The sequence below is a fragment of the Leptosomus discolor genome, chromosome 7 (genome assembly GCF_034619465.1).
Source record: "Leptosomus discolor isolate bLepDis1 chromosome 7, bLepDis1.hap2, whole genome shotgun sequence".
NCBI classification, from domain to species: domain Eukaryota; kingdom Metazoa; phylum Chordata; class Aves; order Leptosomiformes; family Leptosomidae; genus Leptosomus; species Leptosomus discolor.
Window position 1 is genome coordinate 10906199 of NC_141397.1, and position 16466 is coordinate 10922664.

At 37.7% G+C, this 16466-nt stretch overlaps 1 protein-coding gene across 1 annotated transcript in view; it reads right to left on the bottom strand.

The window, feature by feature from the left end:
• Nucleotides 1–1858: 1858 nt before the first annotated feature.
• Nucleotides 1859–16466, bottom strand: part of HIBADH (3-hydroxyisobutyrate dehydrogenase) — an 82586-nt gene continuing 67978 nt past the window's right edge. The window contains exons 5-8 of the mRNA XM_086468092.1: nucleotides 15885–16018; nucleotides 15254–15330; nucleotides 8052–8208; nucleotides 1859–2760 (exon numbers count right to left, since the gene is read on the bottom strand). Coding sequence (XP_086324218.1) covers nucleotides 2602–2760; nucleotides 8052–8208; nucleotides 15254–15330; nucleotides 15885–16018 — 527 coding nt within the window. The 3' untranslated portion in view covers nucleotides 1859–2601. The remainder of the gene's footprint in view (nucleotides 2761–8051; nucleotides 8209–15253; nucleotides 15331–15884; nucleotides 16019–16466) is intronic.

Sequence of the window (16466 nt, forward strand, 5' to 3'; positions counted from 1 at the left end):
ACACCACCACCATTATATGTATCCACTCACACAATAGTCTCCTGCACAATTAGCAAAAATTGTGTATTCTAATATATATTGTATTACTGGCTTCAGGTATTGGACATCATTAAAGGTTTCCGGGCACTTTCCACCATAAGACTTATTTAAAAAGTTGTTCCTAACTTTGCCAAACTAACTGCTTGTTCTAAAACTTTACGTGCTGGCTGTCTGCCCTGAAGCTGGGGCTTGTGTTTTTTTGGTTTTGTTTTTTTTTGTTTGTTTGGTTGGTTTGGTTTTGTTTTGTTTTTTTTTTTTCATTTTTCAGCCAAAACCCTCCTCCAAGAAGGCGACCACAGAACATTTAGCTGGTTTGCCAAAACAGCATTCTGGTAGCCTTTCCTCCAACTTGAGCACCCTATGCTTTGGAGTAGGAATTTAAAATTTGATCAGAGGTTGCAGAGGAGGAGAATGAACCCCAGGAAGCCTAAGCTACAAGCTTTTTGGAGAAACATAAAAATAACAACAAAGTTTCCACGTGCTTAACAGAGACTTTATGATTTCAGAAGCTAAAAGCTTCAAAGAACGTGCCTCACTGAGCATATTCTCTTCCCTCATGGCTTCCAACATTTATGTGTGCATATAATGTCTTCAGAAAACAAATTATTATGCTTCCTGCAAGCTCAGGGTTACCAGCAAAAACATAGACAGCAAACGCTGCTACAGGCTGAGGTGGATGGTAGAAGGAAGCATCTCTCAGCAGTCCTGCTGATGCTAGCCAGATCTTCAAGTCAAACATGGAGGAGACAAACTTAATCAGGACTCTCCTACAATTCCTTACCCCAACCATTATAAAACTTGCAAATGAACAAGGATTCTAGTGGCAAAAACATCCTTCACTACTTGACCCCAAATTCATCATGAGACTAGATCCATCCTTTGTATTATGCGAGGCAGGAGTCCCATAGGAAAAAATGTTATAGTATGTGATCTTGTTACCAAAGGTAACCACGCATCTGCAACTATGGTTCCACATTTCTGCATTTTCCAGCATTTGAGTGGCTGACTTGGCAATTTCAATAGTTTTTACTGCAGATAGTTTTGTGTCTAATTTCTGAATGAATGCGATCTTGTAGAAACAGTGGATTTATCAAAAGAGAGACAAAAGATTTTTTAAAAGTAAGATTGCTCCCAGTAGTCCTACACTCATAAATAACATTAATGAGCTCCAAATCCCCGAATAACCTAGAATGTCAGTTTTCAAAGAAAACTGAAAGGGGAGCAGATCAACAGGTACTGTTTAATGACCTTTGTATGATGTTACTAATGCATTAAAATATATTGTCCAAGTTCTCAGAAGAGCATTTGCAGCCTTGAGCTAATTCAAGCACACAATTTTGTTACCCAAATGTGCATATATACCCAAATGTGCATATATAAAAGGATCTGACAACCAAAATAGGAATGTAAATGCATAATTGACCATTAAGCCTAGAGTCTGCAAGTAAGTCTGAAGGTGAGTAGTTCTAGCAAAATCAACATGAGTATTTATATACATAAAGCCAAGTGCGTATCTATACTTTCGCAAGAACAAGGAGATGGTGAATGGTTAAGGTAATACATATGCAAACATACTACTATCTGCATTTCACAATAAGAGCTCTTGAGGAGCTTGGTTTTGCAAGATAATCTGCAGAAAACCAAGCAAATTAAAAAATAAGACCACTTAGTACAAGTTTTTGGTTAATTGTGTGCATACATCAAAACAAAAAGCAAATAATCATACAGCAAGTATTTACCAGTATAGATTTTTATTTCTTTTCAAAATAATGGCATTTGTTTAGATTTAAAATACTTCAGTAATTGCCTAAAACAAATGTCCACTTTTTTAGAACTTCTGGTAAGTGCTGTTCTTGAGTTCTGAAAATGTGTGATAGAATACAAGAAAATATAAAACTGGGTTAGCAAAATACAATAACGGAGCTTTACAAGAGGGACACACATTCTATGTTATTTTAACTAAGCCTATCAGGTAAACATGCTGTAACAGCTCTCCACTTAGAAACACGTGCCTATAAACTCAATCTGCAACCTGAATCCCAGGAAAAATTCACTACTGATAAACACAAGTCTAGCAGGTCCAAGGAAAAAAAAATCCACCTCAAGCTGTGTTTTGATATTGAAAAAAATCTTCCCTTTTTCCATAAAGTATTAATTTTTATTTTTAAGATCACTATATATCATAAAATCATTATATAACATTCTCTTACTACTCAAGATTCACCTAAGTTCGTAGCCATAATGTAAGTTATTTTATATGCAAACAGTTAAGTGTTTAATAAAAAAAATATTTATTTATTGCATCTAGTGAAAAAACCAACTTTGATGATTCTTAAAAAAAAAAAGAAATCACTGTCTGGCTAATTGCCAAACAATCCCCTCCTCTGGCTTGCTTTTTCAAGAACTATGAAAAAAACCTTGGAGTTCGTTGTGATCTAGACAAGATGATTAGTCTGTATGGGATCAGGATGCACAGTATTTGATTAAGCCCACATACTTCTCACACGAGCTATAAGGTTAAAAAAATGTGGTTTGTTATTGTGTCCATTTCCAAAGGACAGCTCACAAGGCTTCCTCCTCACGTAAAAACTGGAACACAGCCGAGAAGTCTTTCAGGGCATAGCCTTTCGCACACATCATCCTGTAGATCTGATGTGCCTGGGATCCCAAAGGAACTGGTGTCTTTGTGTTGGTGGCAGAAATCTGGGCCAAGCCAAGATCCTGTTGGGAGGGAGAAGAGGGAGGAAGACGGCAGAGAGGAAGAACAGAAGGAAAGAAAAAAGTTAGGGGAGAAACAACATGGATATAAATAGCCGTGTACATACTATAGGTTATTTGGCTTCCACTGGGAAGAGAACTCTACTGCTAACAAATACAATATCCAGCCTTAAAATTTCAGTCCTGGAAGAAGGGAGTCTTGTTTAGTTTTTAATTTTTAAAACAGTAACTCAATGTTACTCAACAGAAAAACCCTAAACTTTGCAAGGCAGGCAACCTCCTTCAGGCAGGAGGAATTGTAAGAGTCTATCTAGATCGCTATATAACCTGAGAGCAAGACTCAGGCTCTTTTCCCCACTTTGTTATGTCATCTCCAAAAAACTACAATTTCCCTGACTATTCGCTCAAGCATTTCACATAGGTTCTAATGGCATCATTTTCTTGTTTAGGCAAGAGGACGTCTTTCTTTCTAAAAACAGGTTAAAAATCAAGCAGGAGGGACTTGAATAACAAGAAAATTGAAGCCACTTAGTACACGTAAATTTACTGTAATATGACCAGTTAATAGCAGAATGAGAGGCACAGGCCACTTTGTGAATGTGAATGGTTTGCAGCCTAACTGGAAGAATATATTAAAGAATTCCTTCGGGGACTGTCCTGGATCTGCTACAACTCAAAGTTTTCTTTAATGACTGAAGATAAAGGGACACAGAGAGTAATTCTACTGCATTTTTAAACACTATATTTGGCACAAAAAAAGGAGGGACGATTGCAGACAATGAATTTGAAACCTGTCCTCCAAGAGCCCTTGGTCAACTACAGGTATAATCTGAAATAAATAGGACAGAACTCAAAGGCAAGTACCAGGTACTATGACTAACCATACTTAGCTAGAAATAGTCAGCTGCACGCATGCTGGACAGAAATGACAAGCTAGGCTGGAGGATGTCTTGAATTCTAAGCTGAATCAGACATGGAACCAACCAAAGAAGGAAAAGTTACCAAGGGCCTGAATATATAAACAGATCTCTTGTCTAAGTACGAAAGTAATGCCTGCACTCAAGGTTGCCTTTATAAGGTCTTGCTAATGAAATCTATTTTGTGGTCCACATTTCAAGGAAGTTGCAAAGTTACTAGGAAGTGCCTGGATTTTCTGTCCATCCAGGACTATGGTCATTTACAGAAGTCGCTGTGGGGTTTTTTTTTTTAAATTACAAATCTTTGATACAGAACTGAGAGACTGTAGTAGTGCTAAGAGCACCTTTGGCTTCTCAGGGATGACTTACAAGACAGGTCTTTACTTTCTGTGTGTCTGGATTTGAATTAGCACAAGGAAATTCAAGATCTTACTCTACTCTCTAAATGTCACTTTGATCTGTAAATCGGCTCTATAAAGGTCATTCTGATACAAATCAGAATTATAGTTACTCTTCCTATTACCCTCAAATGACTTCAAGATCTAGGAAAATGGGAAAAACAGACGTATCAGATGTCACAGGATCCAAAATATTCATCTGCATCAGGGCAGACCATTCCTTCTTGTCTAACAATTCTGTTGAAAGACTGATGACCTGACAAATCTAGGAACAGTTACTTTAGCCTCACTTACAATAAGATATTCCAGGACATATTCCTAGCCTCTTCTAAACCCTCTTTGTGAAACCTGTTGCAATATTATCCATTTTATTCAACAAAGCTTAAATCATGTCATGGAATAGTAGAATGGCAAAAATCATCTAACTCAAAACCAGTGAAGGTGCTTGGTTTTGAAGGTGCTGATTGTGATCTATTTCTCTCTGAAGGGGCATTCACAGAAGCAATCCCTGAAAATTCTGAAGAGACTGCTAGCACAAATACAATTTCATAAAGCAGGTCTGTTCACTTCAATAATGAAACTCTGGCTCCAACATGGTTGAAACATCAGACAACATCTCAATAAGTAAATGCACAAGTACTCCTGACTCCAAAGTGCAGGAAGGTTGTTTTGGCTTTTAAAATTCCATTCTATAAATTAGAGCTTTGAAGGAAAAAAAAAATATATAAAATGTAAGTAAAGCTTATCTTTAGCTTCAGGTTGTGAAACCTTTTGCACCTTTTCTCTTGAGGCTGGAGATTCCTTGAGTGAAATAGTACAAAACAGCTCTGAAAGAAATTTGCCCTTTGCTGACCTTCTTGGAAAAGTGAAAATCAGAGCATAGTTTATGGTTCCTCTCATAATCTTTGGAACTGACAACATCTTCCAGATGTCTCACTATTCTAACCACTTTTTCTCAGCTTGGAAGAAGGAAACAGATTCCCTTTCAGAATATGCTTCCAATGCTCACTCCAGAAATACCTGTTTCCTTACATGCATTTTGCAGTTGACATAAATGAAATTGCCATTCAGAATAAAGCTCAAAGGCTGTCTTGACATGAGTCAGGAACAGTATGATACAAATCTAGCTCTTCCCAGGATTCAAAGAAGACATCTAATTAGCAACTGTGCTGTGAATGAAAGACAGAACTTCCAGCATGCAATGCCTAGGACACAAAGATGGCGAGGGGAAGTAACTAGATTTTTAAAACGCAAAATCTTTAGAGCAGGTTTCACATTAGGTTGACTAAATTCTATGTTCCAATTGCAAGACTGAGGAGCTTTTCAGAGGTGTCTGACAAACTTTTCTGTCCCAAACACTTAAAATAAGGATCCTCTAGCTTTGTTCCAGAGACCCACTGCTGACAAAATGTTTTTAAGAAAGCCTTTGACTTCTACCATACCTGATATGAGAGCAGTAACTTGAAGTTTAGTAATGGTGTTTAGTGACTGTGTTACTGAGACATTCTTAGGTATTTTCATTGTGAAAACCTCAGGGTTGTACCTACCTCTTTCTCCTTTGAATACAGCATTTCTTTTTTCTTAAGCAGCAAAAGCATGCTCTGCATTTCCCAGAAAAAAAGTCCCCAACTCAAAACAATTGACAAATTCCATGATACGTTACATACCAAGACGAAATGGATAGTAGCAAAAATTTCCACAAACTAAGGAGCACTGCCTTAAAAGAGGTCACCACTGCACCAAATAATACCTGGAGCATGATTAGCTGCCTTGGCTACTTACCGATTCAAGTAACCTTCCACCTATATAGAATAACACAGCATTGTTCAAGAGGCATGAGAGAAATTTAGTGTCTCCCCTTCTTACTGAGGACTCCAGCCTAAAGAAGGCACTCTTCAGGACTGGCAGGAGAGCCACAGTCAGAAGAGGTGAACAGCAATTACAAACCTCTCTGAGGGACTCTCCTCTTAGTTATCACCGATGCTTTACAACCAAAAGCTGGCAGTTTCAACAGGCACAAGCCAGGCTGCTATTCCTCCAATGAAAGGAAGATCTTTCAAGGCAGCTTCCAGAGGAGAAGGTCCCTCTTAAAAGGAGACCAAAAGGAAAAAACCCTTTACAAAGAAATTTAAAAGTGAGGGAAGGAAATATGTGCCCCCATCACATTTATACTATGAGGTTATTTTGGACAAGAGTAAGAGTTATGAATCATGACAACAGAGACTGCCATGTGAAACAGGGCACAAGAGGCAGAACAGATTCTGAAAATAGCACACAAGATGGAAACAACAGCTATGAGGAAGGGCCAAGATCAGGTTGCTTATCTCTAATCAACAGCCCTGGCAAACTCCAAACAATAACCTAACACATTTTATAAATCAGTAATTTAAATAACACTTTATTGTCCCCTATGTTCAATGATGTGAACATGACATAAAAAATGCTGCTTTCCAATATTTTAACACATCCCTCAAAGAAATAAAAGCTCCTGGTTGTTACCCATAAATGTAAAATGTAGTGGGCCAACCATTGAGAGGTTTTGAGCCATGCAGCATTAGCAAAATTTTCTGGTGCTACCACGTGCAAAACACTCTGGATCCACTCTGGACAGAATTTGGACAATTCCACTGAATGGGCAAACAGAACAATTGACATAAATCAACTGCAAAATGACAGGAACAGTATCAGTAGGCAGGTATTACATACAGGAACTCCAGTACTATGGAGATTTGCATGGCAATATCTGAGTTTGATCACCAGCTCTGAGAATGTTTTAGTTTTAAGTGCTTAATTTCCACTGTACATGGAAGAGCTGAAAATGGCCAGAATGCCTACCCAGTTGGGAGTACTCATAAACTGGTATGCTTAAGACCTGTCCTGTATGACCTCAAATGTCTCCCTCAGGACAGTATCCCCATGAAACTAATATTCAGTGTGAAATTATTTCCTGCACTTACATGCTTAGATGAGAGATCTCTTCCATGGATGGTTTTACAATTTACCTTAGGCAATCATTGTGCTAAATGCAGAAGTAGCTCAAGAGTCAGAGTTCTATAGCTCCTTCCTCCAACTGACCGTGCTCATCGGTTGGATGCAAAGCCCTGACCTCCTCGCCTACTTTCCTCTGGCCTCTAAAAGCTTTGCTTTCCTGACCACAGAGTGACTCAGGACAATGATTTTCCTAGAACAGCCAAGAGCACAGCAGTAGGTGCACTCTCCTGGGACGGGGTAACTGCAGGTTACAACTTGCTCATGCTGAGAATGACCTAAAACCCAGATCTTCCACTTTGTGGACAAGTAATTTAGATTACTAGGTTATTACTCATAAGAAGCAATACTTCTGCCACCAACAAAGACAATTCAGGAGAGCTTACAGCATGGTGCAGATACCTGCAGAAAAATCAGTCTGCAGGGGTGTGGGTTGAAACCTATCTGCCTTCTGCATTCCAAATGGCCTTAGGCAGAAAGACGAGCACATACACAGTTGCCTTAGCAAGGAAGGGGATGCTAGAGGGCATGTCCAGTAGCACAGTTTAAGGCACGTGGAATAGATTTGGCCCAAAATTTTAGATGCTTATGCCAGTATTCACACCTAATTAGGTCACCTGGATTTCCCTAAAATGCTTTCTTGAGATTAGGCTCCTAAATTCTAGAGCAGGCATGCAAGAGGCACCTAAATGGCTTGCTGAAGGCTTGCCACACACACAAGTCCATCAGGACTCCTGGATTAAGGCAGAACTCAAAAAGACAATGCATGTAATCTCACTGAGTGGCTCAGCAGTAACAGTGGCTAGAAAGAGGACTGAGGCTAAAGAAAAGCCCCCTACACAAAATTAATTCAGAGCTCTGTAAAAGGCTGGTTTCCTCTCTGTTCATGCACACCTATTTCCCTGTAATCACAAATTTTCACTGAGAAGAATGTTTGCTAGACGGCCAGAGAGAAGCAACTGTACATACTTTACATGCAAGTGTCACGTACCTTAGCCATGAGTGTTGTTCCAAAGCCACCTTGATAATTATTAGCAGACGGTACTCCTTCCATCACTCCAGGAACAGGGTTGTACGTGTCGCTTGACCAACAGCGACCTGAGCTCATATTTAGGATTTTGGCCAGCAGCTTTGGGTCAAGGCCTAATCTGTCAAAGGTCAAGGAAGAGAAGTGTTAATGTCAAAATGCACAAGACATGGGTGACTCGTTTTATTTCTTAGGACCCTACCATCATTCCTCTCCCTTTATTATAAGTCATGAAAAATGACAGAGTATTGATATTGGGGGTAGGGATGCTGTATCTTAAATTAAAGAGCATCAATCCACCATTTAAGCAGTAGGTTTTCAGAGTTTTTTCCTTTTGCACTAAGCAAATCCCCTTCACCTAGCAATTTTGAAAGCACAAGCAAAATAAAGGGCCTCTGAGAACTATAGTTCCCTTGTATTTCAATGACTAAAAGGCATTCTCTGATCTGCTACCTACTAGATCACGTATTTGTTCTTCGTATCAAAATTATATTGTCTGAAGCTGAACAAAGCAAAAAAACTACAAGCAAGTGTGACATTGTGAAAGTACTTGTGCGACATGTTTATATATGATCACTAGTGCATTTCTGATGTAAGCAAGATAATGCAAATAATCCTGCTCTAATAATGCGAACAAAAATGATACACTTCTCAAAAATATTACTATTGCATACCCCTTTACATTCTTTGCTTTGCTGTTCCTAAATCTTCAGTGTATACTCCTGCTTATGAGGCAAGTCTGCCTCTCACTGTGACATATGTTACCTATTTGCAAACATATATTATAGTTCTGGGTCAACTGTTGATAAGGTTACTGATCCTGATAAAACAAAGCTTGTCCAAGTAGAAACGTCATTTGTTCTATCATGAAGCTGATAGCATAAACTGCTGCTCAATATAGACCCTGAAAGTTCTTCAATATTATAGGAAATTAACCTTCTTAGGAATTCACATTTATGCTGATATTAAGTTGCAAGTCTAATTTTATACCAATTACATTTATACCAATGACAAGCAGCAGCAGTTTATCTGGCCCTGTACAAATGTTCAATTATGCTCATGACAAAAAAGAAAACAAGGGAATTACCTACAGTAACAATCCCAAGATGAAAAAAGGACATTTTAGAAGGGATATAGCACAACCTTCTATAAAGGTTTTTTATAGAAGTCAACGCTCTTTACATTACCTTTTACACCACAGACTTTTTGCAGATCTCCATGGCTATGGCGATCCTAACAGTGCTTCCAGGCACTGTAGCACTCAAGGTTTTAATTTGTAGATGAGAAAAGCTCATTAACAATGGAAGAGTTGCTAAAATTTATGTCTATTTATTCCAGTAGGCATTTCGGATTTGAAAAACTACATTTAAGACAGTGGGCCCTACAGCACGGCTCCTGTTCCCATAATGGCACGTCTCCTGCAATTCTGCCCTCCTAATGCAAAGCAAGATCACTTTCTGTACTGCAAAGGTAGCTTTTTAGCATTACTGCTATGCATTCTTATTTATGAATTGCTGCAGCAGCCCCTGGAATTCAATGAGAAATCCCCTGCTGGCCTGAATGGGATCAAGCTTTATTCTCCTCCCCATTTTTTCCCAATCTTCTGACTCAACTGAATGCTTTGAACAGCCACTTATTTTTTAAAAAATGTATTTTCCAGCCCCAATATGTTTTCACAGTATTTGAATTGTACTTCTGTCTTGCAATTTGAATCATATTTTTATCTTGCATAGTGCATCAAAGTCTTCACCAAGAGCCACTCTGAATATCTGCTTTAATTGTTGTCATCCAAAAAACCTGCACTGGGAGCAGACAACACCTGAGCTTTCAAATATACAGAGGCTGCTTTTTTGGCCAAAACGAATCGCTTGGCTTGTTTGTTTCCTTATCATTTTTACATCCAGATCAGTATTTTTAGCAATGTAGTGCCTGCTTGTGCCATATCTAGCTGCATGCACAGGCCTGTAATTACAGCTGCAAGTATACTGCAAAATGCGCATAACCCTCCCAAAGAATGCTCTTCTCACAACTACCTCTCTGTGAAAGTATATTTTAAAAGATACATGGGTACTATACAGATATGTAAAATATTGTCTGCACTAGATCTGGCATATTTTTGCTCTAGGAAAAGAAAAAGGAAGATAGTGTCAGTTTAAACCCTCCCTTCTTCAAAATTCATTGCTCTTAAACACCATGCAGACTCTCTTCAGGAGACCTGAACCTATTTTTTTTTTCTTCTTTGCAGCAAGTGTATCATTAATAAGAGCAAGTTAGAAGTGCTTTGCATTTCATCTTTCTGAGGATTCATCCACTGGTGCATATATAACTGACAGTTAAAATTAGACATATATTAAAATCAGTTACTGAAGAAGTCCTCTGTCTTCCACTGTGCCCAAAGCTTGTAATGGTCTGAAACCAGCCAGAATATACAGTAATTGTCATTCAGTGAGAGTCTATCCTCGAAAGTCATGCTTCAGTGGAGAAGACTGAGTTTCCATTTGAAATCAACAAATTAATCCAAGACAGGTATCTGAAAGGGCAAGTTTAATAGGAAGCAGCTACTGGGCTCTCAACCATGATAAAATGTTATTGCTGTTTCCCTGTAAATTGGCTGGGAACATATGATACTCTCTGCATAAGAGCTCCATTGCTGTTCAAGAGATATACTGCTCAAGCTATCAAAATGATGACAGTCTGCCAGTCCCCATAACAACTTGCCATTGGATGTGGCAAGAGCTTGTGCATGCGCGTGTGAATTTACAATTACCAAAATGTTCTTCTCCCTTATAAGCAGCAAAGAAGCCCATGTATTAACTGTACTTATAACAGAGAAAAAACAATTGCTTCCCTCAAATCAATGCTTCTTCAAATAACATTCCTAATGAACTGAACAGCAGAAAGTCGGCAATGGACACACGTACCAAAAAAAAAAAAAAAAAAAAAAAGATTAAATTAGGATCCCTTCGAGCCACTGCTCAAAACAAGTTCTGCTGAGCTTTGATAAAACCATGTACTGAAATTTTCATACCCTCCTCCAAAAGTTCAGTCTGGAACAGACAGAAAAATTGAAATGGCATCTCACAAAAAAGATACATCCTGGTCACATTTTAAGGTGTAACAATTGAAGTAGCTGAACTGTTGAGAGTTTCCAGTCTCAAGGTGCTTCAGACAAACACCATATGAAGTTGCAAATACTCAAGCAGGACCTTAGAACCCTTCTACCACTGCTAAAAATGAGTTTGCCGTTGGCGTTTTAAACAAGGTAAGTGTTTTCAAGCATCATTACTAACCTTCACAAGACTTAGCTACAGCCCCATGCCACAGACAGCAGAGCCACAGCGCTCTTGGAGGAATTCTTTTTCAAGGCACTCTTTCTAAAATTTGCAGTGGGGAAATGCCCAAGGCTAGTCACCCCTCAGCCTGCAGCATAAGCTCCTCTCTACACTGTTGACTGTAATTTCTGCTCATATCTTCCATCTGCAGCCCAGGGGTGCTCACAGATACCAGATCTAGAGACTGAAACTAGGTTTAGACTTAGCATCAAAGGGCAAAGTTCTTTTACCGTCTTTTCACTTTATGTAGCTAAAAAAGCAAGCAGGCACAAATCCATATACAGTAAAATTGCTTCGGAAACAGCTGTATTTGCAGCTTGTGGCATAAATCTGGGTCTCTCCTCATGGAGATTGCTTTCTCTGCTGTTGGAAGCACAAAAGTGATTTTGCAGTGAGGTTATTCCATAGAGCCGTTATTGCTCTCTTGGTCCCTTATATCCCAACCGTATTAAGCAATCTTGCCCTGTCTTGTGTCACCACATAAGCCCTTCCCTGAGCCTGTGCAGGCAGTTGTTGAAGGGACTGCAAACTGCCTGACAGGCAGCAACTTCGATCTGACCTAAACGCAAACCAGGTATCAGCAATATTTCACTTCCGAGCTTTATTTTGCTAATATTAGACATTTTTTCACTGGAAGTCAGGACTCAATAAAAGAAAGTTACTGACATGGAGATGATCAGCAAAAAGAAAAAGAAAAATAGTCGCTGGCTGTGGACAGTACCAGTTTATGTTTTTACTTCTTATTTGTGAAGTTTACGTGTACTCCGTGTGTTGGTTTGACACAGTAAGTCCCTGCAGTATTTTGCAATATGCACATTAACCATATAATGGTATAGCAAAATCTACTCAAGGTTTTTCTACTGACAAGTTGCACTATCATGCTAGAAAAACAGAAAATACAAATGACAATGTGAATTCATCTACAGAATGTCTGCCACACCTTCTAATTTTTAGTAGCAGCATTCATAAAGCATCACGAAACTACAGCAAAACCCAAAACATAACAAAACAAGCTTTCAGTGGTCAGAACTCAGGAAGGATTTTTTTTTTTAATTAGTTATGGAATCTAAACCAAATAACTTCCAGTGAAATGGACATCTTCATTAGTAAATGAAGATGATTAGTAAATAAAGCTGCTGTTAGAGTAAAGTAGAAAAGCAAGTGGAACATAAATGCAGAAATTACATAAAAATATTGCCTATTTTTCTCTGGGTTTATTGTGGCATTTTTGTTCATTAATGGCAGTTTTACTTTCTCCTCACTACATTCTATTTGCTACTTATTTGAAGTTTGGAAAAATTCTGTAATTTCAAATACAAAATACATAAAACAATAGCAGATATAATTTTAAAATCTAAAATGAATAAAACAGTAACTCTGCTTCAGAAAATGAAAATTTAGACTGCATAGTTTATGAAAACATCAGAGAAGAAGTGGTTTATTAATAGAATTAATATCATACTATTTTGAAGACTCAAGCTCAGAGTATATATTGGTTTCTGGAAGGTGCTGTAATACGACTTTCTAGCTACATCTAGTTCAGTCAGCAATACTTTGAATAATTATCCAAAGTCCCTAAAACTCAAGATTTAAGTGATGTAGCAGATATATACAATACATGATGTGAAAATATTTTATATTCTATCTAAAAGTTAAGAACATGTCTAAGGTCCACAATTCCTATCATGAATTTTTTAGATTTCCAGTGTCCTTACTAGGTCAGAGTCGGACTTTCTTCACTAGATATGCACCAATTTAATAAATCAAGTTCAGCTTCCTATTATCTCCAGACTATGCAGCCACACTATCCTTTGAGTTTTAGAGCCAAAAATAAATCTAATAAATTTATTAATATAGAAAAACTTCTAATAATAACAATTACAACTGTTAACTTGTACATTAGAAATCTGTGCAGACCATAAGAGGAAAGCTCTTATTCCAGTTATAAGCAGAAGTCTCCTTCTCCAGGACTTAAATCACAGCACATTAAAATCAATGCAAGAGTTCTAAATTACTTCATAAGGCTTTAAATCACTGCCTCTGTCTTAAACCTCATGCAGTTTTGGACTAAACGAGATTCTGCTCTTTGTATAATTTGGGTTACAATCAGCAGGTTTCTCCTACAATAAGTATAGTTCTTTCTTGATAACCGTGACTGTAGGGTAGGAAGGTTTGTATAGTGCCATCTTCACACTGGATTTTTCCTTACAAATGCTGAATACAAATTCAGCCAAAATTTAAACTTGAAAAGGACAAAATGAAAAATGAAAATTCTAACTATCTTCAAGCTACAGTGACTGCAGACATCAACTCATTCTGCACACGGCTTACATGTCCAGACCTCTCTTCCAAACCTCTTCATTTTATTTTATCTTCAATTTTAACTCTAATTGTTTTTACAAATGTAGATAAAAATAAAATGAAAAATCAGTTGCATATGCTTTATTAAGTGAACCATGACTCAAAACAGAACCTGATGAAACCTTTACACTACACTGGATTACAATAGTTGTAAACGATGCTACTGTTTTTATTATGGCTTGATGCAGACATGCTTCAGTATCTTACAGACTCTCAATTTTAAAATGTAAATGGTACAGGATATTGATAAACCAATTAGCACTGATGCAAAGCAAATTCCTCTTTTATCTCAATTACAACATGACAACTTAATAGGTCAAGATAGTCTAACATCTGAGACAAGGGCAATTCAATAAAACAACTGCATCTTGATATGGTAATTAAGAGGAAATGTGAATCCATTACATCGCCTCGTGTATGTGCGCATATGTAGGCGTTCTTTTTTATTTATTTAAACATTCGATGCCTTCATGCTGTTTTTATAGTGTATCAAATCCACATGAACACACGGTCTAAAGCCCAGCTGATAAGTATCTACAGTATCTGTACTTTTAGCAGGCCAATTTTAAGGATGCAACTGTGCAGATAAATAATTCATGAAGAGCCCTTAAAAGATACACGATTGCAAGATAATCTCTTCAAACATAGGACTTTCCTGTCTATAAATTTGCAAATGATTTAGATCTGGCTAAAAGAATTTATGAAAGGTTCAAATACTGTAATACTGAACTGGTACTTTCATGCACTCTGTTGGAAAACAAAGTAAAATCTCAAAGATCACAGCAAAATAAATAGGTTATAATCGGAAAGGAAAAATAATTTTGTTTAAATATGCTGCCACTTACAAGTCAGATGTATCACCTGCTAGAAGAGAAATGGTACTCTTAGCATTGACAAGGGTGTAGTGGAGCACACTGTGGCTTTTTGACAAAGTAGGAGTTTTGGCAATTAGGACAAACTGCAGTGGTAAAGTCAAACAGAAAGGTAGATGTTCTTTTTTATGCTTTGATCTTAATTTGATATACACACTGTACTAGAAGTTTTACTTCACAATATAGTTTGGAACAATTTAACAGAGTAAACAAAGCCAACAAGAGCCGTATGGGAGTATAATATTCTGAATACGCTGTACATTAGCTTAGAATAGAAAGTTGCCTCTATATTACCTCTGCATGTTTACAATGCAAGACAAACATTTTTTTTACATTGCACTACAGCAGAACAAATAAACTCTTAACTTTAGATGCAGAATGCAACAACCGGTAAAGACAATACAAGAAAATATTCCTGTTCTGAAGAGCCCTGATTTAGGTAAATAATCCCTTTACCATGTTAATGGCTTTTTAAGGGAACTTTTGGCAAAAGTTTATCTAAGGCATGTAATCATCACTGTCTCAGTGAAAGTCAATCGTAAACCACAAAAACTGTTAACACAGAAAATACGTTTCAATCCAATACAAAAATCAAACAAACCTGATTCCAAGATTCATAGCCTCAGCAGTTCCAATCATACTGATGGCCAAGAGCATGTTGTTGCAGATCTTTGCAGCCTGAAAGTAAGTTAAACCACCAATTAGTTTCTGCATTTTCATAGACCTAACATGTAGGAATCCTCTTTAACTCAGTCCAGGACAGCATGATCAAATACATTCTGACAGCTCTTTTCTAAGGGTAGCACCAGTAAGCACAGATCTACAATAGTATAAAGTCAATGAAAGCTGCCCTATGGTTCCTTCAGCGATTAGGAAATACTTTTTTCCTTAGTGCCGTAGCTCAGTTAGCCCCTACGTGGCATGTAGGGACTCCCTGTCCTTCAGAATGTTCAGTAAATCCAAACTTAGAAGAAACAAATGTAAAGGCTGCGTCCTCTAAGAAGTATAATCTCAACAAGCCAATGTGGAGAAGCACCAGATTAGATGTTTTGGTGCTAAATTATACAACATGCTGTTGAGAAGAATGCCATGAGGTTATTTTATTTAACACATGATTGAAGACAAGTAAACAAGTATGAAGATTTATTATGCATTTAGTTCTGGAATAAAAGAAAAACAAAGCAACAAAAATAAAAGACTGAGATAACTAGTAATCCCTCAGGAAGCATTACCTGTCCGGTTCCAACCTCTCCACAGTAGACCACATTAGAACCCATGCATGTCAGCAACTCTTTGGCAGCATCAAATTCTTGTTCCACTCCACCAACCATGAAAGTAAGGTTTCCAGCTCGAGCAGCTCCAACACCTGAATCAAGACAACATTGGATTTAATAACACTATTTAAAAAAACCAACCTTAAGTAGTCTATCTTACCAGTAATGGTCTGATGATGTAAAATTTATGTCCTTAATACTTCACTTGTGATGAACCTCTCAAAGTCTTCATAAAAGTAAGGCTACAGTCCCAGTACTTACAGGATCAGAGATCTTAATTCTCAAACATTTTATGAAGATAAAGCCACCTTATCTTGCAGGCATACTGGCAGATAAACAATTCACCAGACTTACAGAAAACTGGCAATGTCACTCTAGTTTCATATGAAGAAACAATCAACCCTTCCTTCAACTTGGTACCCCACAAAATTCATTGCATCTGAATTACTAAATAAAATTTCTGTTTTGTCAAACTACTGTTTGCATACCACTATTGACAAATTACCGCTCAAAGTCAACTCTGCTTTTATCAGCTGTTCC